Genomic DNA, 27,644 nt, shown 5'->3' with positions numbered 1-27,644 from the left:
GGGGCAAGACAAATCCGCCACAAATCTTATTGGCACCAAAGGCATGGCACTTTCCTTCCCACACTACCCAGTCCGGCCCAACTCCTGCTGTTATAGAGAATGAGGCCTCCTTAAGGAATTTGGCCAACAAGATAGTTCAATAAATCTCTCACGTGGCACGACTGTCCTCCAATTGAAATGGGCTGATTTCTCTCCCCCCCACCCCACCCCCCGAAAAAAATATCAGGTCACCCAACAGTCCCAACCTGCTCAACTGTCTCATTTCAGCCCCATCCCGTTCAGTGGGATCAGACCCTCTTCAAAATATCAAGGCAGACAGACATTTTTTCCAAACACACATTTATAGATTTTTTTTCCTGTTTCAAAAAAAAAAGGAAAGAGAAGGGAGAAAGTATTCCATACATTTCTGCCTGTCTCTCTTTCTTTCCTTTTAAATATAAATATTTTCAAGTCTCTGTAATTGTAGCCCCTTTCATCACACCTGCTCCCTCTTGTGAGAACAATGTAGGAGATGCAACCCAAACCAAAATGATACCAGAAGAACATAATGCTTGGGGCAACAGGGAGCAGAACCGTCCCTCACGAGGCCTGGGCTACACAGCAATGCTTCCTTTCTTCTAAACTGGTGCAGCTCAAACTAGGACAGATTCAAAGCTATCCATGGACCCCTCAAACAGCTCTCAAACAGCTCCTCCTGCCTTACCATCTCCGGCTTGGTTGGTGCCCTCAGAAGAAGCACCCACACGTGTGGTGATAGTTCAGTTCACAAAGGAAAAACTTACACCGATTCACAAACCCTGCTTCATACCTCTAGAGATCAACTGTCTGAATTCTCTTTGGGTCATACACGCACTGTGTGTGGACCAGAACCGGGGGCTGAGAGGCCAGCGTGAGCCTCTCTAGGTGACCCAAGGACCTAGTGTTGTACAGCTGGTCCAGGGGAAGAGGAGGGCGCCTGAAGCAGCAGTCAGGAGGAAAGACACCCCCCCTCTTTGGAGTGTTACAGCTTTCATGGCTTCCTGGGAAAGGGGAGCAGTTATGCTTCATCTGTTCACCTTGCATGGCTGTCTTCCAACTCCCTTCTCCAAACTAGCTTGGATGGGGCTCCAGTGCCTCTCCTGCATGGTGATCCAACTCCATTCCTAAAAAGAGCACCTCCCCCATGAAGTCCCTGGAGACAAAGATCACCTCCCAGTTCTGCACATGCTTTTGCGTGGCCCAAACTCCTAGGCACCCTGCCCGCCTACCAAAGCCAACAGGAGCCCATTCCCTATGGCAACCTGCCCCCTTCTTCTTCCCTTTCCACCCAGCCTCCTGCACCCTGCACAGAATTGTACCAGCCACCAAAACAAGAGGTTGAGATGTGCTGCATTTGTGATCCTGGCTGGGCTGGATCCAATGAGTGAAACACTGGGAAAGGCATGGCTCTCCCTGCTCCAGCTGCGCGGAAGCAACTCCAACCCCCCCTGCCCCATCTCTGCTTGGGCAAAATGCTGCTCCCCGGCTCCCTCCTTCAAGCCCGGGGGGAATAGCAGGGGTTGCGGGGCAGTTCCGTGAAAGACTTCAGCTCGTAAGGGATCCCAGAGTCCATTTCGATAGACTTGCGCGAGAAGAGTAGCCGGATGTTGTCGTGCAGGTAGATCTTCCCCGACTTGGAACTGTGGAACCTGGGAAAGGAAACAAGAGACTTTTCAGAAGGGCCTGCGAGGTGGGGAGATCCAAGGCTGCTGCTCCAGGGGGTGGGGAGGACAGGGGGTCTATTTGGGAACCAAGGCACATTTGCCTGCAATGGGGGTGGGTGGAAAGAACCTGGGCAGCCAGCACAATACTCTATACCAGGAATAGGCAACCTCGTGGACTTCAACTCAGGAATTCTGGGAGTTGAAGTCCACGGGTCATAAAAGAGCCAAGGTTGCCTACCCCTGCTCTATACAATCCTCAACTAACAACAGTTCATTTAGTGACCATTCAAAGTTACAACGGCACTGAAGAAAGTGACTTATAACCATTTTTTCCATACTTATTTCTACTGCAGTATCCCCATGGTCACGTGATCAGAATCCGGATGCCTGGCAACCGGTTCATATTTATGACGGTCGCAGTGTCCCTGGGTCATGTGATCCTTCTTGTGACCTTCGGACAAGCAAAGTCAATGGGGAAGGCAGATTCGCTTACCGACCGTCTTATTACCTTAACAATGGCAGGGATTCACTTAACAACTGTGGAAAGAGCGGGCGTCAAATGGGGCAAAATTCACTTAACAATTTTCTCGCTGAGCAACAGAAGCTTTTGGCTCAATTGTGGTTGTGAGTCAAGGACTACTTGCATATAAACTCAGGGCCCAGTGAGAAGAGCTGCCTGGGGACAGAGGCCAGGCGAAGGGCAGAACTGCCGTATCCTTATCCAGCTGCTGCCCAGAGACCCCCAGTGAGGGAAACTCGCAATCAGACACAAGGGAAATAGCAGTTCCCCTGTCATCTGTTTGTGAGCTTAGAGCAATGAAAAGGGACGCAGCCCTAAGATAATGCTTGTGGGTCCTTCTGAACCAGTTAATCCTGGTTCATTGGATAAGGGCGCAACTGACTGGTTTAGGCAACTCAGAAGGAAAAAGACAGAGGAGGTTCGGCCAAGGTGTGGCATGATCCCATGCCCTGCTTTCCATGCCCACTTTGGTCTGGGCAGCGGAAGAGCCCAATTCTTTCAAACTGGACTTCTCCCCTTTCCCAACCAGCTCTCTCAGCGGATCCCTAACAGGGAGACCCAAATCAGCTGCACAGGAAAGACAGCCCCCTCCCCTAGTCTCTCTCAGCAGCTTCACCATGCCACGGTCCCTGAGCCCACCAGTCTGGTTCAGGTTAATTTTATTTATTTATTTAGTTTTATTTATGAAATTTGTCGGTCATCTCGTATCCGACAACTCTGGGCGGCTTGTTCTAAAATGGTGCTAAACCATATCCAAAATAAGCCGAACCATCAGCTGAGGTGGGGCACAGAATGTTTTCACGGCTGCCTCCAAAGGAGGCCAAAATCAAACCTCTGTGCCAAAGGAGGTCCGACTCTCTGCTGGTATTCGAACCCACCTCCGAATGCACCTGCACGAACCCAGAACAGGTGGCGATATATGGCTAAATCTGGCCTCTCTCTCTGCCAACACCTGCCTCCTGCTTCCCCCTGCCCAGCCCAAATCTGGGAGGGGATTTGGGGGTGTTTTCGTGGGGGCAAACCACAGTGGGATGGGGTGGGCTGGAAGAGTGAAATCTAATGGAATCCACCAACCCCTCCCTCCCATTCCCTGGGCCACTAATGAAAAAGGCCGCATATTTGCCCTCATTATGCCCAAGGTGGGGACAGTGACCGCTGCCGGACAGCAGCGTGGCCACGAGAAAGAGCTGAGAACTGCTCCGAGCACAGAAGGTTCAGGCCCTGCTCCCCCAGGCCTCAGCGAAGCCCCAGATGCAGCCCCACTCGGCTCCCCTGTCCTCTCACTCACCTCAGGTGCATCAGGTAGCAGAGGACCCGCTTGGGCTGCTCTGCAAGACCCGAGGCGGAGGCCTCCCCCTCGCCCACCGGCACCAGGAAGATGCGATGGCGCAAGAAGGTGACGTGGTTGGCAGGCATGTCATGGAAGTCGTAGGTCACCAGGAACATCTTGACCACCGTCTTATTGGGGTTGAATAAGGTCTGGAACGGGAGAGGAGTCAGTGGGGAGGGAAGGAGAGGAGGCCAGCAGCTGCTCGTGGCTCTCGTGGGTGTTGCCGACCGAGGAAGGACGGAAGGCAGGAGCTGCCGTGACATGGCTGGGAGTGGGGCTCTTCGCCCAGCCTCCCCCTGCCACGTCTTCCGTCCTCACCCGACTCTCTCTGTAGAGAAGAGAAGGGGAGGGAAGGAAGAGGAGGAGGGGAGAAGAGAGGCAGAGGAGAGCCAGGCTGGCCCCAGCCCCAGGCTGTTCCCCACAAGCCAGAGTCCTCTTCATTCCTCCCACCGCCACTCACCACTTGGATGGTGCCCGTCCTGGGGATGCTGTAGCCCTTCTTTCCCAAGGCTTCCAAATCAATGACTCCCTACGGCACGAAGGAGGCACGAGAACATTGTCAGAAAAGGCAGGATGTGGCCGGCTGCCACATGAAATTCCCTTGGGGAGCCCCTTGCTGGTGGAATGGGGGGGGGCCAGGAGGAAGCCCATCCTCCTCAGCTGGGTGCTCCTACAGCAGGTTGCCTTCCCTGGGCCAGTCCCCAGCACGCCCCCCCCCTCCCAAAGTCTGTGGCATTTGTTCAACCGCCCGCACAGACCCTGCGGGATCTTGAAGGAGGGCAGTACAGGCCTCTGCCAGCTGCCTGCCTGCTCACCTCCAGCCTTCCAAGAGCAAATGCAGGGCTGGTTTGGGGCTCCCCTCCAACCCTTCCTCTCAGCAGCCACTCACTAGAAATGGGGAGGGGGCGTTGTGCTCGGCTATGTCGAAGTAGGTGACCTCCACCGGCAGGGTGGCGTGCTGCGGGCAATAGGATCCGCTGGCCCCGATCTCTGCGGTGAAGCCTTCGATCCGGCCGGAGGGTGGGAAACGCCCCTTCAGCATTGACTCCTGCCAGGAGGGAGGGGGCGCCGTTTTCAGGAGACCGGGAGCTTGGCCAGGATGCGGCCCCCCCCCCCACATATCCCAATGAGGACCAAGCTTTTCTCAGCTCAGCCCCCTTGGTGGAAAGGAGAGCGCCACCCCACAGCTTCGCGTTCACGTGGGACATTTAACAGTCCTGCAGGTGGTGGTAGGCCAGGCCACACTCAAGGCCTCCCCAGGCCTGCTCAAGGACCTCGGTTACCTCAAAATTCCCCAGAAGGGCGTGGCTGATGGAGGTGGTGGGGGGCCGCCTGCCCAGGAGAGCCCTTCCGGGGCTACTGCGCAGCTGCCTCCTCCTGCTTGGGGCAGAAGGGAAGTTTCACTCCAGGGGGGCCTCCTCCTCCAGCCCCTCTTGACCCCTGCCGAGATGTTGCAGCCTTGGGGAGCTCTGTGGACAGGCCCCGGGGCCGTCCCACCTTGCTGCAGAGTTGGGAGGCTGCCGTGGGCTCCCTGCATCAAAAGTGGGGAGGAGGGGGGGGGACTCACAGTTTGAGGTGCAGCCCCGTTTTCAACTGAGAAGCGCCAGTCCTGCTGCTTGCTGAACCCTGCAGGGGGCAGACCGGAAGGGGAGGTCAGATCCTACCGCTCCACCCAAAGCCCCTGCCTCCAATCCAGGACCCCCTCTGGAGTAATTGTTCCTCCTGGGAGCAGCTGGGCACTCACAGCTCCATCGCCCCACTGAGAGGCGAGGAAGAGAGACAGCCCACACGGGTCACCTCTTGGAAACCAGTCGAGCGTTAGGGAAGGAGGCTGATTTTCAACCTGCCCACCCAGCCAGCCTGCCTTCCAGCACCAGCACCATCGGATGGACCCGCCTGACAGCTGCTCTAAGGGAAAACCAGTCTAGTTAAACCAGTGCTTCTCAACCTCAGCCACTTGGAAGATTCATGGACTGGCTCCCAGAATTCCCTGGCCAACCTGTCGGTTGGGAAATTCTGGGAGCCAAAGTCCACACGTTTTCAAGCGGCTGAGGTTGAGAAAGGCTGAATTGTCTCCAGTCCCCCAGAAGGCCTTAGGGACATCTGAACCGTTTCCTCTCCCCACAGCAGGGCTGGTTCAGGAGGACAAAGAAGCCGCAAGCTCCAGCAGAGAACAGGAATGGGCCAGGGGACACGGCTGCTCCAGCTGCTGAGGACTGCCCGAGTGGGAACCTCAACTCAGTGTCTGTTTGTAATGAAGCATCCACTGCAGCCTTGGCTGCTCATCAGGTTTGAAAGACCAGGCCCAGAGAATGAAGGCCCAGTTAAACTGACTTATTGCTAAAGCCCACTCATAGGACTCTTCTCAACTTGAGGGTCAGCAACTGGTAAGAGTGAGAGAAGGGTCCATGGGATTCAAAGGGGGTTGGACTAAGTCTGCTTATGACTACGTAGGGATTCTAGGTAGATTCCTCTTTTCACTCCGCCCTCAGGTTCTTCTGCCACTCCTTCTCCTACACTGCTAACAATATGAAAGCGGGCTATTTGGGGTATCCTCTCTTGGCCCTGATCACCCAAACTGGGCACGCAGCAATCTGAGCACTGGTGACACCCAGGAACAGGAGTGGAGCTGCCAAGCAGCTTCCGGTTGGTTTCACCCTTTACCGGGATCACCCACTGCAATTAGATTCTCATAATCATTCATTCATTCTCTCTCTCTCTCTCTCTCCACTGCAATTAGGTTCTCATATTTATTCATTCATTCATTCATTCATTCATTCATTCATTCATTCTCTCTCTCTCTCTCTCTCTCCACTGCAATTACTCATATTCATTCATTCATTCACATTCATTCTCTCTCTCTCTCACCCACTGCAACTAGATTATCATATTCATTCATTCATTCTCTCTCTCTCCCACTGCAATTAGATTCTCATATTCATTCATTCATTCATTCATTCTCTCTCTTTCTCTCCCACTGCAATTAGATTCTCATATTCATCCATCCATCCATCCATCCATCCATCCATCCATCTATCCATTCATTTTCTCTCTCTCTCTCTCTCTCTCTCTCTCTCTCTCTCTCTCTCTCACCTACTAAAATTAGATTCTCATATTCATTCATTCATTCTCTCTCCCTCTTCCCTCCCTCCCTCTCTTACAATTATTTTTTTTACTATACTTTAAATTTGCTGCTTTTTGTTCGGACTTTTTAATTGCATAGGAGTGTGTCTGTCAACAGCCAATTAGATCGCAGTGGGGTAGAAGTGCAGTAAATATGTAAACAGAAGGCCACGCATTCTCCCGCATCTCGGAAAAAGCGGAATGTCTGCCCCTCTTAGGAGAGATCCCAGAACTCAACCCAAGCGGTGGGGGAGAAAAAGCAAAGAGGCAGGGAGAAATGGAGCTGGGGGATGAGGATTTGGGGGGGGGGCTCTTCCTTTCCTTCCAGGACAGAAGGAGAGAGACATCTAGCACAACCCCCGGGCTGCAGCCAGTTTGGAAATGGGCCACACAAGAGGCAGGCAAGTGTGTAGATGCGTGCAGCTCCATTTGCATAAGAGGCGCATGTGCAGAAATGGGAGTGCGAGATCATGCGGGTGGACTTCCACTCGCATGGAATCGTCCCCTGCCACCCCCCACGCCCCCCCCACTGCTCTGCCAAGCCGGAAAGCTTGGGGACCGCTGTCTAGCAGGATTTACTCAAAGGCTGGAATAGCCCAGGTGCTTCTGCCGCTTACAAAGGCTGGGTCTAATTAGTGGCCTGGCACCTCTCTTCTCAGCTCTAAGCGAGGGTCCTTTGCAGGACTGCAGGGAGTGCCTGAACTCGGGGCTCTGCCAGCAAGATGGCACCCCTTGGACACCACAGAAAGGCAGCTCTCTACGGCTCCTCACCCCCGGTCAGTTTGGGGAGACAAATGGTGCCCCCTCCTTGCCCCGGTTCCTCACCTTGGCTGCTGGAAGCAGGTGGTTCCAGAAGGGGGCGCCCTTGGCATCGGTGCTGCGGCAGGAGGCTGGCACTGTGGGAGAACGCAGGGCCCTCCTTTTGCGTGCTGGTGGCAGGCTCTCTTCCTCCAGGCTGGCGGCTGCCCTTCCTTCAACTGAGGGCAGCAGCTTCCTCTTGGCCGGGCAGCTGGTAGGGCTGCCTCCCAAGAGCTGGCCGCTGGAGCAGGGCGTTTTCTCGGCCGAGCAGAGCCCGTTGGTACCCAAGCTGGGGGCCTCCGGAGGAGTGTTGGGGGCCTGGGCCTCCAGGGACGGCTGTCCTGGCGGGGAGGATGGGGGTGCAGGGCTGTGCAAATCGTGACTGTGTGGGAAACGGGCCCCCGCGTTCCCTTCTGGCCTGGAGTCCATGGCGGGCTGCTCCCCCCACAAGACGGGGGCCGAGTCTCTTGTGTGCAAAGGGGTGCAAAGCCTGGCGGGCGCCAGCAGCTCCCAGCCTCCGTGCTGGCTGGGACTGGCCTCCCGTCGGTGCTCTACCACTCGCAGGCCGCTGTGAGAGAAGTGCTGGGCGGCGCCCCCCAGGGCCAGCCCATCCACCAGGAGCCCGTCCTCAATGGCCTCCTCCTCCTCCTCCTCCTCCTCCTCCGTGCCCCAGTGGGCCCTCTTGGCATCCCACTCGCCGCTGTCGGCCACCCACCGGGGCTCCGGGCGGCCCCGCTTGACAGGCTGCCGTCGGGGCCCCCTCTGCTGCGGTAGGGCAGGGCCGCCGCCCCGGGGAGAAAAAATGGAGAGCTGGTAGACCTTCTGGCTTCCCAGCTCTGGCGGACTGCAGCCCATCTGGAGGCCATGATGCTTCCAGGGTTGCTGCTGCTGCTGCTGCTCTTCCTCCTCCTCTTCCTCCTCCTCCTCCTCCTCTTCCTGCTGCTGCTCCTGGCTCAGGCCTGTGCTTGGCTGGCGGGGTGGTCCAGGCTCAGCCGTGAGGTGCCTCATGGGGGCCGAGCGGGAGGACAGGATCTAAAGTGCCGTGTGGTCAGGGCGTCCGGCCGAGTCTCCTGCTAGGAAGTGGGCTGCACAGCCACATCTGGAAGGAGAGGGAGAGAAGGCGGACTTGAGCAACGCCTCCTGATGGCCCCTCCCTGCCATTCCCCCCCAAAGGGTGCCTTTCCAGGCCTGAAGCAGGAGCCCTCACCCTGCCCTCCAAGGGGCAGCCCCAGACCCACAGATTTCTCCTCCAGACAGCCTTTCTCAGCTGCAGGTGCTGCACTTCTGGGGAGCCAATTCTGGGCTCCTGTCCCGCCCCAGTTTGCCAAACCCCGGGGGTGGGGAGGGGGTGTCCTGGTACCAGGACACTTTCTCCAAAGCCTCAGAAGCTGGACGGCTAAGGCCTTCCTGACCCTCCAGCCCTATTGCAAAGTCCACAGCACCACTCACAGTTTGTCCCCCTCCCCTCAAAGAGGTGCCACTGCTATGCACTCACCCCACTGTGCAGGGTCCCGTCCCCTGACCGGCGTGTTCTCTTGCTGCAGCAGCCGATGGTGACTGGTGAAGCTGACTGGGGACACCTGCCACCCCGGCACTCCCCAGAAGCGGCGCGGCTGCCGGGGGATGGTTCCCACCATCACGGGCTCCGGGTCGGTTCTGTCCGTAGAGCACCACAACGTCCCCACCAGTCCAACAAAGCAACTGGGCAGCAGCCCTGAGGAGAGAGGATAGAAAGGCCGCCTGTAGCCTCTTCAGGAGGGAGGGGTCCATGAGGGGAGGTCAGAGAATGCTCCTGGCAGGGAGAGAGGGAGGGTGAAGGAGAAGGGGGGGTGTCTCTGGACCTCCTTGATGAGGAGGGGGTGACCAGGGATCTTCAAACCAGAAAAGGATTCTCTGGCCAATCCACAAATGTCTCCACATAAATCCACCGGTGGCTTCAGGAATGAAGGATTTCTTAAAGGAGGAACATACTTCCTCTGTAAAATAGTGGCTTATGCTTCATCTGGGAAACATCTGAATTCCCTGCGCAAAACCTAAATTGGTCGTTTCAGCGATCTGCCTCAGGAGTCTCCAAACTTCAACATGGCTGGCTGGGGAATTCTGGGAGTTGAAGTCCACTCATCTTAAAGTTGCCAAGTTTGGAGACCCCTGATCTAAATGCTTATTCCTAGGTTCTCTTTTCGTCCCTCCCTCCCTCCAGACAATTCCATTGGAATCAAGGGGGGGGGAGGGAAGGAGCAGCTCCTCGCAGAGCAGGGAAAGGCAGGCGCCCTACAAGGGGACACTGGCGGCAGCCCACAGCCACCCCACGGAGACAGGACGCCTCCCGGTCCTCCCAGGGATGCCCACCCCCAGGGAGATGGGATGAATGAGGTTGGCTTCATTCAACCCACCTGGCGAGCTGGGGACAAGGCTCCTTTGGTAAACACGGTAAAAAAAAAGGGTTGCTTAACACCCCACCCTCCGCTCACCTTGGGGGTGAGCTGGAACGACGGGTCCAACCCCCACCACTGCGGAGGGGGGAGAGAGGAAGCCAGGAGGAGAGGAACAAGAGGTTACCTGCCAGCAGGGAGAGCGGCTGAGAGGGCCTCACTGAGGACTTCCTGGAAAGGTGTTTTTCGCCAGGTGTCCCGGGCGCCGTCTGGCTAGGACCAAGCCAGCCCCCACAAAAGTGCAACCGACCCGCTTTCAAAGGCAGGACAGGAGCAAGAGAGGAGGAGGGGGCTTTCACAAAAGGCCTGGGTGTGCCTGAACTCTAGAAGCCCCATCCTATGTTCCCCGAGAAAAAGTCACCGGGCTTCAACCCTCTTTGGGGGACCCACAGACCCCAGAGGGAACCCGAGGCACGAAGGTCCAGGCTTTGGATCCCACCCCCAGGGCAAGGCCAAAGCACAGCCGACATGTGCAGCAGCCCCATCAGAGGACAGGCAGAGCAGGGAGGGCCTGCAAGCCCAGCATATCCCAGCGTTTGCCCAGAGAGACATAAGAGACATAATGTGGTGAATGGCCTCTGCCCACATGCAGAGAACAACCACGCGCAACCTCTATTCCCAGGGTTCTAAGCAAGCAACGAGGTGAGTGAGCCAGACACACACGGGGTGTAGCTGTGCCCCCCTATCAGGGGTGCCCCAAGGAACTACCCCCTTTCCTGCCGTCTGTAGAGCGATTCTGCCTAGAATTCTCTTGCAGGACCATCCAGACTCCCACATGGCCACCAGGAGGAGTCTGGATTGTTGGGGCGTGGGCTCAGCTTTCTCCTAGCCCCCAGAACCTCTGATCAAACCTGCACACCCCAGAAAATGTGGTTTCCTCCAGCTAAACTTTTGCGAGATTTCAAAATATCATCTGCTTCTTGATCCAATCCATCTTGAAAGAGGGAGGCTTGGGCTCCTCTAGAGCAGGGGAGGGGGTGTCTCCAAACTTGGACACTTTTTAAGACTTGTGCACTCCAACTCCCGGAATGGCTGGCTGAGGAATTCTGGGAGTTGAAGTCCACAAGTCTCAAAGTTTGGAGACCCCTGCTCTAGAGTCTAGACCAGGGGTCCTCAACCTTGGCAACTTTTAAGACTTGTGGACTTCAACTCCCAGAATTCCTGGCGGAAGTCCACAAGTCTTAAAAGTTGCCAAGGTTGAGGACCCCTGGTCTAGACCACCCTGGGGGACCACAAGCAAACCACCATCTATGGCAGCCATAGAGCAAGGCAAGAAGAGCTGCTGCCAGAGGTCTGAGCATCTCCCCTCCCAGAGGCCTGGGTGGCTTCCAGCACAGGGGCTCTTGTTTCCAGGGGTCGTGGGCAGGAGTCCACTTAAAAAAAAGGTAAAAGGTAAAGGTTCCCCCGCACATGCGTGCTAGTCGTTTCCAACTCTAGGGGCCGGTGCTCATCTCCGTTTCAAAGCTGAAGAGCCAGCGCTTGTCCGAGGACGCCTCCGTGGTCATGTGGCCGACATGACTAGACGCCAAAGGCGCACGGAACGCTGTTACCTTCCCACCGTAGTGGTCCCTATTTTTCTACTTGCATTTTTTACGTGCTTTCGAACTGCTAGGTGGGCAGAAGCTGGGACGAGTAACAGGCGCTCACTCTGTTACGCGGCACTCGGGATTCGACCCGCCAAACTGCCAACCTTCTGATCGACAAGCTCAGCGTCCTAACCCACTGAGCCACCGCGTCCCCTGGAGTCCACTTGCCCCCCCCCAAGTAGTTACCCAGGCCAGCTGCTGGTGCAGTCCCAATGCCAGGGGGGGAGAAGGCCACCCCAGAGGCTGGTCCAGCTTCCACCTTCCCTGGACATCCCCATTCAGCCCTGGTCACCATGACACCCCACCCCCTGCACCTCCCCTGGGCTGAGCCAGCCAATGGCAGCCCAGTATGTAAATCAGCCCCGCCACAAGAGAATGGCTGGGGGGGGGGCAGAGGTGTGGGGCAGGCAGGGGAGGCCAAAGCTGGGGCCAGGAATTTGTTTCCAAGGTCCCTCGGAGGGCAGTCACCTCCAGAGGCTCAAGGACAGGGGTAGGCAACCTCGGCTCTTTTATGACTCATGGACTTCAACTCCCAGAATTCCTGAGTCAGCTATGCTGACTCAGGAATTCTGGGAGTTGAAGTCCATGAGTCATAAAAGAGCCGAGGTTGCCTACCCCTGCTCAAGGAGAAGCAGGAAGAGGGACACTGCCCCCCACACACCTGGGGCCTCCTCCAGCCCCTCTTCCGAGGACCCCACTGCCACGACTCACAGGAATGTCCCTGTGAGCGACCCTGATTGAACTGGGGGAGGATCGCAGGGAAGATGGCCTCCTTCCTCCTCCTCTGCAGCAGCCCCAGCACGGTCAAAGTGTTCTGTGTTCAACTGCCCATCTCTCAACTCTGCTGTGCTGTCCACTAGGCCCCCAACCTTTTGGGCACCAGGGACTGGTTCTGTGGAGAGAGGTTTTTCCCGCGGACCAGAGGGGGTGTGTGGTTTTGTGTGCTGCCTGCATCCCGCGGATGGGGCTTTGCTTGTTTGTGCGGACCAGTTGCTGGCATGCCGTGGCCTGGTACCGGTCCACGGACCAGGGGTTGGAGACCCCTGCACTAGGGGACCTAAGCGATTGCCAGCATCACCAGAGTGAGGACAACTCCCTGTGGCCAACTCCCCGCGGTTAATTCACTGTGGCCAACTCACCACAGGACAACTCACCACCAAACAATTCCACGCGGGATAACTCAACGCAATCAATGTTATCCACCACTGTTTTTTTAGACGTTATTTCCATTTTTGCCAGCGGAAATAATGTCAGAGAAATAGTGGCAGGGATAACATTTATCGCGCCGAGTTATTCCGCATGGAATTGTCTCGCAGCAAATTGTCCTGACGTGAGTTGGCTGTGGCAAGATGGCCGTGGCGAGTTGGCCACGGTGAGTCGTCCCATTCGGGGCCAGCCAGAGCAGAAGCCAGGCAGCAGCTAAGAGTAAAGAAAGGGGAGAGAGGCAAGAACTGGGGGTTAATACGCAGCAGGGCGTGAAAAGGGCTAGACTGCAGCTGGGAGACAACACCGGCCCTCTTGGGTGCGCTGGAGGCAAGAATCGCCCTGGGGACCGTGGGCTGAAGGAGAAAAGAGAGAGGAAAAAAGCTGAGCTGCCGCTCAAAAAAGAAACAAGAAGCTTCTGCCCATGGGCTGTGCCGCCCCAGTGCAAGAGGGAGCGACAGATGCCAGGCCCAGAATTTCCCAGGAAAAGGGTTGAGCCGGGAATAAAGACCCAGAGACCCATCTCAGATGAAAACGTGTGTTTGTGTTTGTGTGTGTGTCCCTGAAAGCCCCAATAATGAAGCTGAAGCTTTAAACAGCATCCCTGGTGAAGACCCAGATGCCTCTCAGATTGGAGGCAGACCGACGAGACCGATGGCTGGACCTGTCCCCGAAGGGGCCGGCAGCCCACCTGACAAAATGCTGACCTCCTCAGGTCCCAAAGACCTGAGACCAACTGAAGTGCAACATGATGAGATGTTCACATCTTGCAAGCATCTCCCCCACCCCACCCCGCAGAGCGATGCCCTCCCCAAGCTGCTGTCCTTTGATAAGGGCAGGACGAGGCCCCACAGCCACCACTTCCACGCCGCCCTTAGCACATCTCCCTCTCTCCAGGAAGCTACTGCGGCCTCCTCAAACTTGCTGCTGCAAGAAACTGGGTTGCAGGAATTGGGTAAGTCTACTCTAATGAAATAGGGACACGGTGGCTCAATAGGGATGTGGTGGCTCAGTGGGTTAGGACGCTGAGCTTGTCGATCAGAAGGTCGGCAGTTTGGCGGGTCGAATCCTGAGCGCCGTGTAGCAGAGTGAGCACCTGTTACTCGTCCCAGCTTCTGCCAACCTAGCAGTTCGAAAGCACGTAAAAATGCAAGTAGAAACCACTACGGTGGGAAGGTAACAGCGTTCCGTGCGCCTTTGGTGTCTAGTCATGCCGGCCACATGACCACGGAGACGTCCTTGGACCAGCGCTGGCTCTTCGGCTTTGAAACAGAGATGAGCACCGGTCCCTAGAGTTGGAAACGACTAGCACGCATGTGCAGGGGAACTTTTACCTTTACCTTACTCTAATGAAGAGAAGGACTAGGCCACTAGGGCATGGGCAGGCAACCTTGGCTCTTTTATGACTCGTGGACTTCAACTCCCAGAATTCCTGAGCTAGCCATGCTGAGGGGAAAGGGAGAGGTTTCCAAGCTGAGCCATGATGGCTCAGGAATTCTGGGAGTTGAAGTCCACGAGTCATAAAAGAGCCAAGGTGGCCTACCCCTGGACTAGGGAGTTGTCACAGACAGGAGGGGCTCAACCCACTCTCCTGAAGGCAGGACAAGAAGCAATGGCTGGAAACAGATCAAGGAGAGAAGCAACCTAGAACTAAGGAGGAATTTTCTGACAGTGAAGACAATCAACCAGTGGAACAGCTTGTCTCCGAAAGTTGTGGGTGCTCCAGCACTGGAGGCTTTCAAGAGACCGGACAATCATTTGTCTGGAAATGCTAAAGGGTCTCCTCCTTGAGCAGGGGGTTGGACTAGAAGACCTCCAAAGTCCCTCCCAACTGTGTTATTTTGTTCTCAGAAGCCCCAGATGATCGCTCCTAGAGGATTAACCCCACAGACCCTCTGTGGGTCTTTGACCATTTTTAATAGAAATTAATTTGGTGCCATTTTTCTGGTCAGGCCTACCCAAAACAGTAAGAAGAACACAGCAATCCTAGAAGAGCTCCATGCAATTGAAAGGTATTAAATGGACCTGAATCCAGCCTTTCCAAAGCCCCGCCCACGGGAAGCAACCAGAAAAAGACCACCAAGGACCAGCAAGGTTGGCATTCCTAGAAAGGCTTCAAGGCCTCCTGAAAAGGGCAAAAGAAACTACAGACTTCCCATCGCACAACTCCTCTGCCAATGGGCACCTGCTGGACCCAAGCTCAACCTTCTGGCCCCTGACCCAGAGCGCCCTCCCAACCAGGCAGCAGGTCAACGTCACGTAAGGAGGGATGTACAGGCCCCTTTCCTTTGCCAAAACTCAGTTAGCAGCACGGACCGCCTAAAGCAGGGGTCCCCAGTACCGGGCCGTGGCATGCCAGCAACCGGTCCACACAAAAAAGCAAAGCCCCATCCGTGGTATGCAGGCAGCACACAAAACCACACTCTCCGGTCCACAGAAAACCCCTTTTACCATGGAACAGGTCCCTGGTGCCCAAAAGGTTGGGCGCCTCCGGCATAGAGTTTTGGGGAGAGAAAAATTCTTCCCCCAGGTAAACCAACGCAAGCAGACCAATCAAACGCAACATTAGTTTCCAATGGACCAATAGGAAATGCCTTTGCAGCACTCATAACAGTTTTCTTTTGGACCTGTTTGCGAAATGAAAGGTATATGTGCCATTGCAAACCTCAGGCCTTATTCTGCCAGCATGAAAAAGAAATGCAAGATTTTCACTGGGATTAAAAAAGAAAAAAAGGAAAAAAAAGCATCGACTAGCTTAGATATTTCTTCAGGTTGATATTCCCATTCAGTCCTTAAACTCCCGGGTGGGCCTTCTCTTCCCAGTAACCCTCCAGAGATGGTTCCCATAATCCCCAGGCACCGTGGGGCTGACACTCTGGGGAAGCTGAGGCACAACCAGCCAAGAGAGGCAAAGAAAACTCTTGAGCTAACATCCCCCACTAGGCAACTCAAACGTTAAGGAATCATTGCAAATTAAACAATAAGTTAACAAATGTGTTATGGATTACTCAGCTTCGAGAAAACATCTGCTCCAGCACCGTCTGTTTCCATTCCAGTGGCGTGCGCGCGCACACACACCCACACCCACACCGAGAGCCCCTGTCGTTCCTTGCGGGGGGGGCCTTAAAAAGCGCAGGAAGACGACCGGTTGGGCTTCCCCCTCCCTTCAGCCTTTGTCCGCAAGGAGAGCATCACTGCTTGCCAAATGACAGCGGGACTCTGCTGCTAACTTGCAAACCGAGTCAGCAAACTACACCTCCCAGCCTTCTCCTCTTCCAGGATGCAGAGCAGTGCATGCTGGGATTTCTACTCCTCCTGGTTCCCCCAAGGATGAGTGCGTGTCCTGGCTTAACCCCAGCAGTGCTCAGCTGGCCCCGAGCGCATTACGGGTGAGAGGAAGGAAGGCTGAACACGCTTCTCCTCCCCACAGCCGCCCCCACACCGGGGCCCTCCCGCCAGGCAGGCTCAGGGAGAGGATGCCAGTGATGATTCCCAGATGGGCGGCAAAGGCGGGGTGCGAGGCAGCGCCTTCCCCAGCGGAGGCACAGAGCCCTTGGAAGCATTTGCTCCGCCCAGGGGGAATCCAGCAGTCTGAGGTGGCCGGAGCCACGCAGATCATCCAGCTCTCCACCCACGCCAAATAGCAAAGGCTTAACCAGCAATCTAAGCTACGTAGCCCACCACCCACCCACCCAATTCAAAAATACCTCGGCAGCACAAGAGAAGGAAAAGCAGAGGCAGGAATCAAAGGGGCTTGTGTGCAGATGCAGAAGTCCAGAGTCAGGAATGCTGGAAGAGAAAAACATCTCCAGAGTTCCCCCCCCCTCAAGGTTGGCCAAGTGCCCACAGACCCCAAGGAGCCCCCAGGCTTGCGTCTTCCCTGCAGCGGCATCACTTGGCGATTGTCCCCTGCTGGGAGCCTCCTCCTTGGATGACCCTGCAGCGGCTGAGCCCAGGACAAGCAGGAGGGCCGCGTCAGCATCTCGCAAGATTTGCTGGGGGGGGGGAAAGTACCTTCTGAAGTAGCAAAGGCTCTGGGGACAAGATGCAAGAGCTGTACAGGTAAAAGAAGAGCAGTGGAGCAATCTTTCCTTAGTATTGGAGACTACCGTATATCTCTGGGTGACTGGTGGGACAACACTTGCCTCCAATGCTGATTAGGGCAAAATTTGCTTTCATTCTGCCCAAGTCTGCACTTAACAGACTCAATGGAGTTGGTAGTACAATTCTCTAGTTTTAATGGTTGCCTCCTTCCAGCACAATGAGGAAAAAAAACACAAACCCGTTTTTAATTTGCCTATGGAGACTCTCAATCATCCAGGTCACGCTTGTCCCAAAGGTGCTTTTTCTGAAGAATTGTTTCCCTTTTCCCTTAAAAACATTTCGCCTCTCATCCAAGAATCTCCTTTGGTTCAGATGAGAAGTGAAACATCTTCAGGGGAAAAATAAATAAATTAAAGTCTAGTTTTCTATGGAGATTCTCAAGTCACGGCTATCCCAAAGGTGTTTTCTCAAAAGGCAACTAGTGAAATGAAGGCCCATCAGGTCGGACAACTGGAAAACCACGGCTTCTGGAAGCACTGGGGGCCACACCCAGGTTCTTCAGGGCCTCCATACGTGCTTGCTTTTATCTGCACCCACAGTCACACCCCACAGAAACCAGAACTCTGAATCAGCTGCCTCAGCCTTCCCATTCTAAATTGCCAAAGATGGGAGATACTTCCACATTTTGTATCAGAAACCAGTGACACAAACCAGGAATTCTCCTGTGTTTCCCCTTTAACAAGCCAATCAGTAGCCATGTTTGCTTTCACTTGCCAGTTCTTGACTTACGGGAAAAATTAAACCAGAAATGTTGGCTTCGTGACAGAATAGACCACAAAAATTTCAACCCTGAGATACGACTATTCTCCTCTATAGGTGCAGAAATATCCTCAACGGCTTTTGCCGGCAAGAAGTATGTGGAGTTCATTCACACCAATTGATGTGTGCTAAGAGGCGGATTCTACTCTTAGTGACCACACAAATAGATTTTCTTCATGGCGATTGATCTCCAGCCTGGTCGTTCAGGTCTTCCAGTGGTGCCCCATCACCACTGTAATCAAGTCCATCTGCCTTCATGCTGGTGGCCACGTTCTTCTCTCTCCTTTCATCATTCTGAGGAGGCAGAGTGACCTCCAGACAGTGGTGGGATTCAAATAGGTGAACCACCGGTTCTCTGGGTGGATGCCACTTCCGGAAGTCCATTCTGGGCCTGGGCAACAAAAAATTAGCTAACAATTCTGCCAAAGTGGTGCGAACCAGCTGAATCCCACCACTGCCTCCAGGTCTTTGTGGACATTCTGTGTGGACTTGGCCACACAGACAGGTCCGATCCAGCAGGAATCCTATCTTCAGGAAGACAAGCTATGTTGTTGTTAGCTGCGAAGTCGTGTCCGACCCATCGCGACCCTATGGACAACGTTCCTCCAGGCCTTCCTGTCCTCTACCATCTTCTGGAGTCCATTCAAGCTCAGGCCTACTGCTTCAGTGACTCCATCCAGCCACCTCATTCTCTGTCGTCCCTTTCTTCTCTTGCCCTCAATCTTTCCCAGCATTAGGCTCTTCTCCAGTGAGTCCTTCCTCCTCATTAGGTGGCCAAAGTATTTGAGTTTTAGCTTCAGGATCTGGCCTTCTAAAGAGCAGTCAGGGTTGATCTCCTCTAGGACTGACCGGTTTGATCGCCTTGCAGTCCAAGGGACTCGCAGGCGTCTTCTCCAGCACCATAGTTCAAAGGGCTCAATTCTTTGGCGCTCAGCCTTTCTTATGGTCCAGCTTTCACTGCCATACATTGCAACTGGGAAGACCATAGCCTTGACTATACACGCTTTTGTTGGCAGGGTGATGTCTCTGCTTTTTAGTGTGCTGTCTAGATTTGCCATGGCTTTCCTCCCCAGGAGCAAGCATCTTTTAATTTCTTGGCTACAGTCCCCATCTGCGGTGATCTTGGAGCCCAGGAAAATAAAATCTGTCACTACCTCCATTTCTTCCCCATCTATTTGCCAGGAATTGAGAGGGCCGGATGCCATAATCTTGGTTTTCTTAATGTTAAGTTTCAACCCAAGTTTTGCACTTTAGACATGCTATAGAACCAGGCAATTCCTTTGCCCAGGAAAGGATTTGGAATCTGCTCCCGGGCTCAGTGCATGACTGCAGAAAACTCTCCAGAGGAGTTTGATGAGAGGGATCCTGTCCTCTGAGCCCCCCCCCTTCCATGAGGGCTCCCCAGCACACAACTGGGGCATGGAAGAGTCAAGCTGGCAAAGGACACTCAATGCAATCTGGCGTTCCCCAAGAGGAACCGATTCCCTGGCAAACATTAGCCGAATTCCTAATACTCAGGGCTCAGTCAGAAGTCAAGCAAGAAGCCAGAGCATATCCTGTGATACCTCCATGTAATGATGAAAGCCCCAAAGCCAGGAAAGGAGGTCTCCAAGGCGTATGGAAATAGAATCCCCTTGTGGCAAGCAAATTTAATAAATAGATAAAATAAAATACAGAAAAATAAGAAATAGTAGCTTCTTTCATTTCCTTCTGCCAAAGAAATGAAACAAGGAAATGGTTTTTGCCTGTAAGGTGTCAGCTACCCAACCAAGATCCGCGGTCCAGGGATACTGGGCAGGGAATTAGCTCCTCCTGCACACCCACACCCACACACCCCAAAAAAGATCATGAAGGAGCATCTGAAAGGGCAGTTGCACCAGAAGCAGCCTCTTCCTGCCCACCTCCAGCCTAGAAAGCAGAGAAGGGCACCCTCTGTGCCATTTCCGATTACAGAGGGAGGGAAACCCCAGCCTCTTCCCTGCAACCGAGTCTGCCAGCTGCCCAGTCCATGAAAGAAGCAGCAGCCAGGCTAAGTGGCCAGAGTCTGCCTGGGCAGCATCACCACGAGCAGCTCAGGGTCCCAGGCAGAAGGGCTGGAAGAGGCTCCTCCAGCCCAGGGAACAGCCCTCTCCCGTCCCAACCCAAATCCCAGTGCTGGGCTTGGCATGGCTCGGACAGGAGCACCCCCAGAGCTCTCTTCATCCAGCTGCTCCCGAGCAAGGGCAAGGCTTCCCACCCAAGGCCTCTCTGCCCAGACCGGCTTCTGGGGGCAGGGCTGGCGGTTCCTGCTTCCCTGCTGACGCAAGGCTTCTGTCCCAGCCTGGCCTCCTCCCTGCCTGCCAGCTGACTCACTTACAGCTGGGCTGCCACCAGGAATGCCACAGGCAAAAAAGGGCTTTGCCAAGCGCTTCCAGAAAAAGCAGGGAGCCCCTGGTGCCCCAACCACTGACTCCTGGCATCAGCAGATACAAGGAGGGACACCCCCCCTTCCAGGAAGCCAGACTGGGGGGGTTTGAGGGTGTGACAAGCCCCCCTCCCCCCAGGACCTGTGCACCAAGGGGCAGAAAGTCTGTGTGGGGAGAGGAGAAGGGAAGGGGGAGACAGGAACAAAGGCAGGTGGCTCAGACACCAACACACACACACACACACACACACACACCTGGCAAGAACTGATGATCTCACAGTCCCCAGCAGGGTGGGAATCCCACAGAACCAAGACAAGAGCCCAGCAGAGAAAAAGGCTGGCCAGGCCGGGAAGCAGCCAGCTCAGCTAAGCCTGGCAGAAGTGGGGGGGGGGGGGGAAGGGGATTGCATTTAGACTGTCTCTGAAGGAGGGGCAGGGAGAACGGCTGGGAGGGGGAGAACTGGTACTCATAGAGCCCTCCCCTCCCAGCTGGCTGTGATCTTCAGGGTCAGCTATTAAAAGGAATCCCTCAGTAGTGTGTGTGTGTGTGGGGGGGGGGGAGTGTTGGGGGCTGAGAGCCAGTTCTTTCTCCTGCGTGGCACCTATGGAGACTGGGAGCAATGGGGACGGTGCATGCACCCCTTCTCTTCCGCCGTGGGGAGCGGGAAGGCCTTCTGCAGACCCTGCCCGGGAAAAGCAGTTGCCAGGCACCCCACCCCCACCTGTCACTGGCAGGTCTTCTGGCTCCTCTGGGACTACCACCGCCCCCCCCCAAACAGGTGCCAAGGGCTAGGCTGCCATCCGGGGCAGCAAATGGCTACTTAAGACAACCAGCCCGGTGGAAAGGACTTACCACCCTGGCCAGCCCTCCCTCTCCCCCCAGGAGGGCACAAAGTCCAGGCTGCAGGGAGGGGGAGGAGGAAGCAACCCCCGCGTCGTCCCCCCCCCCCCACTTCAGCCATTCTGCCCAGTTCCAGAAGGCTCTCCTGCGGACGGCGACGGCAGGGCGGGGGGGGGGACAGGAATAATGTCGGGCCATTGAAGAGGAGGGGAACAGAGGCCAGCTCCAAAGCCCCCCCCCAAGAGCCCCCTCCCGCCTTGCACTGCATGCCGACTTCGGCCCTCGCGACGGGGGCGGCATTCCAACCCCCCCCCGCGAGCTCCCCAGCCCGGCCACGTCGTCAGGAGGCCCACAGAAGAGGGGGGAGGATCGACTCCGTCCAAAGGAAGCCCTCCGGGTCCCTTTCTCCCCCCCTCCAAGCCCCGCTCCGGTCCTGCAGCCAAGCGGGGGCCCCGTCCGCAGGACGACCAGCGCCGGCCCACCAGCCCCTCCCCCCACCCGTCCAATTGGAAGCCCCCCTCCCGCTGGGGGCGAGTCCGCCGGCCCCCCCCAGTCGCGGTGGGGGACTCAGCCGAGCCAGGCCGCTCAAGTGCTGCCACCCCCTTCCCCCCCCCAACTTGGGGCAAAGAGCAGCCCCTCCCGGCAATTCTGACCAGACCCCCCCCCGCCGCCCCCTCTTCCTCCTCCTCCTCCTCCTCCTCCTCCTCTGCCCAGCCGCTCACCTCGGTCGCATCGCGACGCAGCCGCCCCCGCCGGCCGCCCCCGCTAAACCGAATCGAGCAGGGCCGCCTGGGCCGGGCTGCCGGGGCCCGACCCGTCTCCGCCCCGCCGACGGCCGGCCCGCCCCCGACCACGCCCCCCCCGGTTCCCCCACGCCGCTCGGTCGCTGCTCGGAGCCGCGGCCGAGGGAGTCCTTCCCCCCCACACGCCCCCCGCTGGGCCGTGCAGCTCTTTTCGACCCCCCCCCCACTCTCTTGGGGGCGCCGCTGGCCCCGGTTGGCACAAGTGAGCCGAGACACGCGCGAACGCACCTGGCGGGCGAGCTATAGGCCGGGGGGGGGGCAATTACGGCCGGGCCAGCGGATTCAGCAACCTTTCCCGACCGCCCTGCCCAGCCCCTGGGTGGCACTACAAACCCCAGGCTGCCCAGCCCCTGGGTGGCACTACAAACCCCAGGCTGCCCAGCCCCTGGGTGGCACTACAAACTCCAGGCTGCCCAGCCCCTGGGTGGCACTACAAACCCCAGGCTGCCCAGCCCCTGGGTGGCACTACAAACCCCAGGCTGCCCAGCCCCTGGGTGGCACTACAAACCCCAGGCTGCCCAGCCCCTGGGCGGCACTACAAACCCCAGGCTGCCCAGCCCCTGGGCGGCACTACAAACCCCAGGCTGCCCAGCCCCTGGGTGGCACTACAAACCCCAGGCTGCCCAGCCCCTGGGTGGCACTACAAACCCCAGGCTGCCCAGCCCCTGGGTGGCACTACAAACCCCAAGCTGCCCAGCCCCTGGGTGGCACTACAAACCCCAGGCTGCCCAGCCCCTGGGTTGCACTACAAACCCCAGGCTGCCCAGCCCCTGGGCGGCACTACAAACCCCAGGCTGCCCAGCCCCTGGGTTGCACTACAAACCCCAGGCTGCCCAGCCCCTGGGTGGCACTACAAACCCCAGGCTGCCCAGCCCCTGGGTTGCACTACAAACCCCAGGCTCCCCAGCCCAGAGAGTGAGCGAGCCAATTCCCCATAGAATTGTTCACATAACTATGAAGGCTTTGTTACTGAACCTTCCCCCCCCCACACCCATCCGTCTGTCTGCAAAATCGCAGGGTGGGGGGGGAAGAGAATAGGGGCGCTGCCTCCTCCCACCCGCTCCTGCGCAGAAGGCAAGCCTGAGGGAAGGGGGGGGTGGGGGGGTGGGGGGGAGAAACAGGAGACAATCAACCCAGCAAAAGCCCATTTGGGCACCCGGGAAGGAAGGGCTCTCCCGAAATGAGCAGCCCAAGGGGAAGCTGAGTTGGGGGCGTCTGGGGGGGGGGGCTGCTGTCTGGTCACAACCCCGTGACCTCAGGGGATGGGGCTGCCCCCCTCCCCACAGCCACCCTGCCAGGCTTTTGTCCTTGCAAGCTAGCAGGGTTGCCATAGTGACTCCCCCTCCCCTACCTCATGCACTGCCCTCCTGCCTTTGTTTTGGCAGCTGCAGGCAGCCACTCAGCCCGTCCAGCCCAAGGACTGGAGGCATCCACAGCTGGCTCCTGGGAGGGGGAATCCAGCGGCTTGGAGGGGGCACTTGTGGAAGGGGAGTGTCCAAGTGCTGAAGGGCCCCCTGAAATCGGAGACCCCTTTGGACACCAAGGAAACCCCTTATCAGATGCAGGTTCTTACCCCCTTGGACACTTAAGACCCCCCCACACACACACACACTCACCCAGGCGCAGGATCAGGATGGGAGTTAGCCCAGCTTGTGGGGTTCATGACACAGCTTGGGAATGAGAACAGTGTCAAAGGACCCCCGGTGTCCAGCCGGCCATTGGAGTGGGGGTGCTTACACACCCAATGGTGCAGGGGTTCCCTGAATGCACCTGGTTGCCACAAACTGGTCAACCACATTTTCAACTGGGAGATTGTGCAAATTCAGCCGGGAAGAGTGCACAAAGTTTCGTCACTTGCATTTCCTCCACAGGCCAAGCTAACCGCCCTGCGCTTCTACCCGGCCTCTTCGGCTCTCCTGTCTTGGTCCACCAGGGTCCAAAAATCATGCACCCCCCCCCCCCACTGCCTGATGTTGCCATCTTGTTCCTTCCACCCCTTTGGGGGGGAAATTGCCTGAAAGAGTATGCCAGTCCCCCCTCCCTCCACCTCACTGGACTCTACCAATCAAGGTGCCAGGCTAGGAGATGCCAAGGCCACTTTAACTTTTCAGTGATGGGTAGGAGATAAACTTGTATTTAATTTTTCTTCAGAGTTTCCCCTCAGGTTCCCTATCTGCACAGAGTTCAGTAGCAGCTCTGAGGCCAAGTGGCCAGGAGGATATAGTGACCAAGCCATTTTTCTTCCTTGTAAAGAAGATGTACGTGTAGAGAGGTTACAGCAATGTCTGTCCCAGCTAATTATACCCCACTTGGCTGAAGGACAAGCCATACCAGAGCTGTTGCGTGTGTGCCACACCTCTGGACCCCTTCATATATTGCACGGAAGTTCTGTAGACACCCAACTTTGTGTGTGTGTGTGTGTGTGTGTGTGCAAATCCAGACTTCCCGTAACAGAAGCCTGCAAAGGTTGCACAAAAGTGGTTTTACTTTCTGCCATTTCAGAGCAGAAGGCTGGGGAAGCCCCTTCTCTGGGCAGCTGCTGCCACTCAGCCTTTCCCTCTTCTGGATCCCTGGGACTTTGGCTCCCACCACTCCACCGCCTGTAGGTTGAGGCTGGGAGGCCAGCCTGAAGACCTGAAGAGGACTATCGCTGCTTCCTCCAGACTCCTGTAGGCAAATATGCTCAGCCAGATGGTCAGCTGCCTCTGGTGCCAGGGCCCGCCAGGTAATGGGTGTTTGTGTGAGAAGGTGCTGCAACAACCTTTTCCTCCACATGGAATGAGGACTTGGATGGGGGTGGGGGACGGGAACTGACGGGCTCTTTGGAACATCAAGAAACCCCCCAGGGGAACACTGGATCAGCAAAGGGGCTTCCTGGCCCCTCTGTAACCTCCCTAGAGGCCCACAATGTCAGCCCTGGCTTTGTGCTGCAGAGCCAATGCCTCTCCCACAAGGCTGTTAAAAGGCCTCCAATTCAAGCCAGTTCCTCCCCCTCCCGACGCCCCCCCCCCACTTCATCCTGCTCAACTGGAAGGATGAGCAAAGGGATGGCAAGGAGGGAAGCCATAAGGCAGCTGGTTGCGGAGCCCAAAGCCTCAGGACCAGTTTGGGGGGGAAGGAAGGAGAGGCTGGCTGCCCAACAACCTTGGACGAGCAAGTTCCCTCCCCCACTTCTGCCTTTTTCAGGAGCGTCACAGTCAGTCTTGGCACCGGGCATTGCAAAATGGGTGCTTCTAGCATCTCACCATCCTGCTGGCCACCACGGCAAAGATGGTGTGTTTCCTTGCAGAAAGAAGCTGACTGAGCCTCCAGACTACCCCCCCCCAGCCCCGCTGGCATCTCCTCTGTCCAGCAAGGGAATGCTCTGCCCCTCAGACACACCCTGGAAAGCCTGGCAGAACAAACAGAGTGCCCGCATGTCCACCAACACTACTCCCCGGTGCTGACTCACTCAGGAACCTATTCTCAGGCAGGCCAAGGAGCAGCTGGTGGGCAGGGCTTCCCCCACTCGCTGCCTGTCAGGGGATGCTCCGTGTCCCCCCCCCCCAGGGCAGGCAGGTTCTGGCAGGGCAGCGCCTTAGCACTCTGAGCAGCTCCAGCAGAGCTACTGGTGAAGGACATTGCGACTGGCAGCTGCCCCCTCCCCCCCCCCGGCCATTTCTTTCTATTGTACCTGAAGGGGCTCTCTCTCAAAGCCAGGCCAACTGAGCCCCCATTCCTCAACTGGCCATGGGGGTTTGGGGGGTGGGGAAACCAAGTCAGATGGAGAAAGAAGCTGGGGGGGGGGGGCTTCCAGGGCACAACATGGAAGCGGTTCTCTTGGGCTTCTTCTTTCAGGCCTTCTTCGTGAAGCGAAGGCCTCGCTCAACAGGCTCAGATCAGCCCAGGTGGGAGAGAGTAACGTTGCCCCCCCCCACCCGGCAGGAGAAGTTGACTTCCCTCCTCCCTCCCTGAATTTGCCCCCCACCCGGCCCTTGTCCGCCTTTTGCCTGCTCTCGGGGCAGCCCCTCTTCCCTGGGGGGGGGGGTCGAGACCACCCCTTCCTTTGCTGTGACCTCACTGACACACACACACACACACACACACACACCCCGTGGCGCCCCCAGCCCGCCCAACCCCCTCAAGGCGCCCCGGGCGGACTGAAGTGGCGGTGGGAGGAGGCACCTCCTGCCGGGAGCGGAGCAGGGCGAAAGGGGGAGCCGGGAGGAGGCCGCACCGCGCCCGGCCCGTGCAGGAGAAGATCCGCCAGATCCGGAGGGGCCGCGGGGGAGACCGCCAGCAGCGGCACCCGTGCCTTACCTGCAGGCCGGGCTTGCCGCTGCCGCTGCCGCCCGCGCCTTGCTCCGCGCCGGCCGGCCGGGAGAGGCTCCGGGGCGCTTCCCGCGAGGACTGAGGGGTCCGGCAGGCGCGGCGCCCCCTTTCCCCGAAGCGGCTTCCGGGCCCCGCGAGGCTCCGCCCCCCCCGGCGCGTATTGGCTCTCCGGGCGAGCCCCGGAGCCCCCGATGGCCAATGGGCGGGCGCGGGGGCAGTGGCCACGCCTTCTCCACGTGCAGGACCTTGGTGACAGCGGGGAGGGGCGGGGGAGGGAGGGGAGGCGCCGGGGCTGCACTGCTCCGCCAGGGATTCTGGGAATTGTAGTGCCCGTCTCCCCTCCGGACCGGCGAGGTGGGAGAAGCCGTCCGCCTGCTGGCCTCTCTCCTGCCTGCCCGGCTCTTGGAGAGCGAGAGGGTCGGGAAGGCGCCGACCCTGGAAGCTGCAGGGAAAGCTTGGGGCTGTCCTTTCAGGAGGGCTTTTTTATTCATTTCAACTTCGGGCTTTGGGGTTTCAGGGTGGTCTCCCATCCAAGGATTAATGGACCAGGCTCTGCTTAGCTTCCCATGAGTGGGAGCTGAGGTTCCCTGAGGAGCCAGAGCCGAATAACAAGCTGGAAGCAAAAGAGGCAAACCACCTTCATGAATTTGCCTTCATCGTGAGTGTCTCCAGTCCCTGTGGCCGGCAGAGGGTTTGGATGCACCCCAGGCAAAATGGGGCGATGGCTCCAGTAGCCAAGAGGCGGCGCAAACAAACACACACACACAACAAATGAGTCCTCCCCTTGCTTTTCCCAGTTATCTTTTCTCTCTTGGGCTCTCCAACAGCTGTGGGGGTCCCAAGCAGCCCCTTTAAATCAGAGCGGCCAGAAAGAACTGGGTGTCCCTTGCCTCTGTCCAAAGCTTTTGGAGCTGGAGCTTTTCCAGCTGCATATGTTGGAGAAGAAACCTCCCCCTCCCCAGTTTTTAAGGCTGCTCCCAGAAAGCACCTTCAGGGCAGGCAGAGGATCCAAGCCAAGGCACATCCTTTGTAAAAAGTTAAGATGGCGGCCCCTACACCGCCATCAAAGCTACACCAGTTTCTGGTATGCCTTGCCCATAAAACACAGGCAGAGCTTCAGTTGTGTTGTTGTGGACTGTGCCTGCCGACATCCCTGCACAGAAGCCTGTTTCCCCCAATTCAGCTTGCAAAGGATGCCGTTCTCAGATGGGGAGAAACGTTCAGTGGACATAAAGCACAATAAACAAGACAAAATATAAGATACCCTTTAGTGAGCAATCCCCGGCCTGCCAGGCATGAAAGACCACGTCCACACATGAAGGCCCAGTTAAACTGATTTATTGCTAATTATAGCTATGTTCAGGAATCTTCTCATCCAACGGTTAGCACCTGCTTAGGAGTTACATAAGTTTCAACAGCAATCAAGGGAGGTTGGGCTTAGTTCAGGTGGGGTTACGCAGGTATTCTAAATCAGGAGTCCCCAACCCTTCTGGATTGGCAGCCTGGGGTGGAGGCGTTTTTACGCCTGTGAGCACGCAAACATGTGAATGGGGCCAAACGCACACAGGGCTGTGATTGCTTGTGTGACAAACGGGGGCCACAAGTGCCCCTGTGATGCTCAGGCAACGCTAGCACCCATGCAATGCTGCAATGCTAGCGTGAGTGGGGATGTTGCGCTTGCAGCAACAATAGCACCAGCACGATGCCACAACGCTAGCACGAGTGGGGGTGTGCTCGTGGCAACGCTA

At 56.9% G+C, this 27,644-nt stretch overlaps 1 protein-coding gene across 4 annotated transcripts; it reads right to left on the bottom strand.

Annotated features, from left to right (window-relative positions):
- Window positions 1-322: 322 nt before the first annotated feature.
- On the bottom strand, window positions 323-26,025 carry ATOSB (atos homolog B). Of its 4 annotated transcripts, none has more exons than XM_083354068.1 (9): window positions 25,885-26,025; window positions 8,949-9,167; window positions 7,481-8,552; window positions 5,100-5,158; window positions 4,816-4,912; window positions 4,422-4,580; window positions 3,993-4,061; window positions 3,491-3,681; window positions 323-1,667 (listed from the first exon to the last, which is right to left on the bottom strand). In XM_083354068.1, exons 3-9 carry the CDS (start codon window positions 8,459-8,461, stop codon window positions 1,514-1,516), a joined length of 1,710 nt encoding a protein of 569 aa, XP_083210194.1. In that variant the 5' UTR covers window positions 8,462-8,552; window positions 8,949-9,167; window positions 25,885-26,025; the 3' UTR covers window positions 323-1,513. The 4 variants fall into 4 exon arrangements, with proteins under 4 accessions (XP_083210194.1, XP_083210193.1, XP_083210196.1 ...); XM_083354067.1 differs by lacking the exon at window positions 25,885-26,025 and adding an exon at window positions 21,505-21,605; XM_083354070.1 differs by lacking the exon at window positions 25,885-26,025 and adding an exon at window positions 21,505-21,605 and having other exon boundaries at window positions 4,816-4,909.
- Between the last annotated feature and the right edge of the window lie 1,619 nt (window positions 26,026-27,644).

This window comes from Vipera ursinii (assembly GCF_947247035.1).
Source record: "Vipera ursinii genome assembly, chromosome: 2".
Taxonomy (NCBI): domain Eukaryota; kingdom Metazoa; phylum Chordata; class Lepidosauria; order Squamata; family Viperidae; genus Vipera; species Vipera ursinii.
The sequence above is the reverse complement of the archived record's forward strand: the minus strand, read 5'-3'. Positions and strand labels throughout refer to the sequence as shown.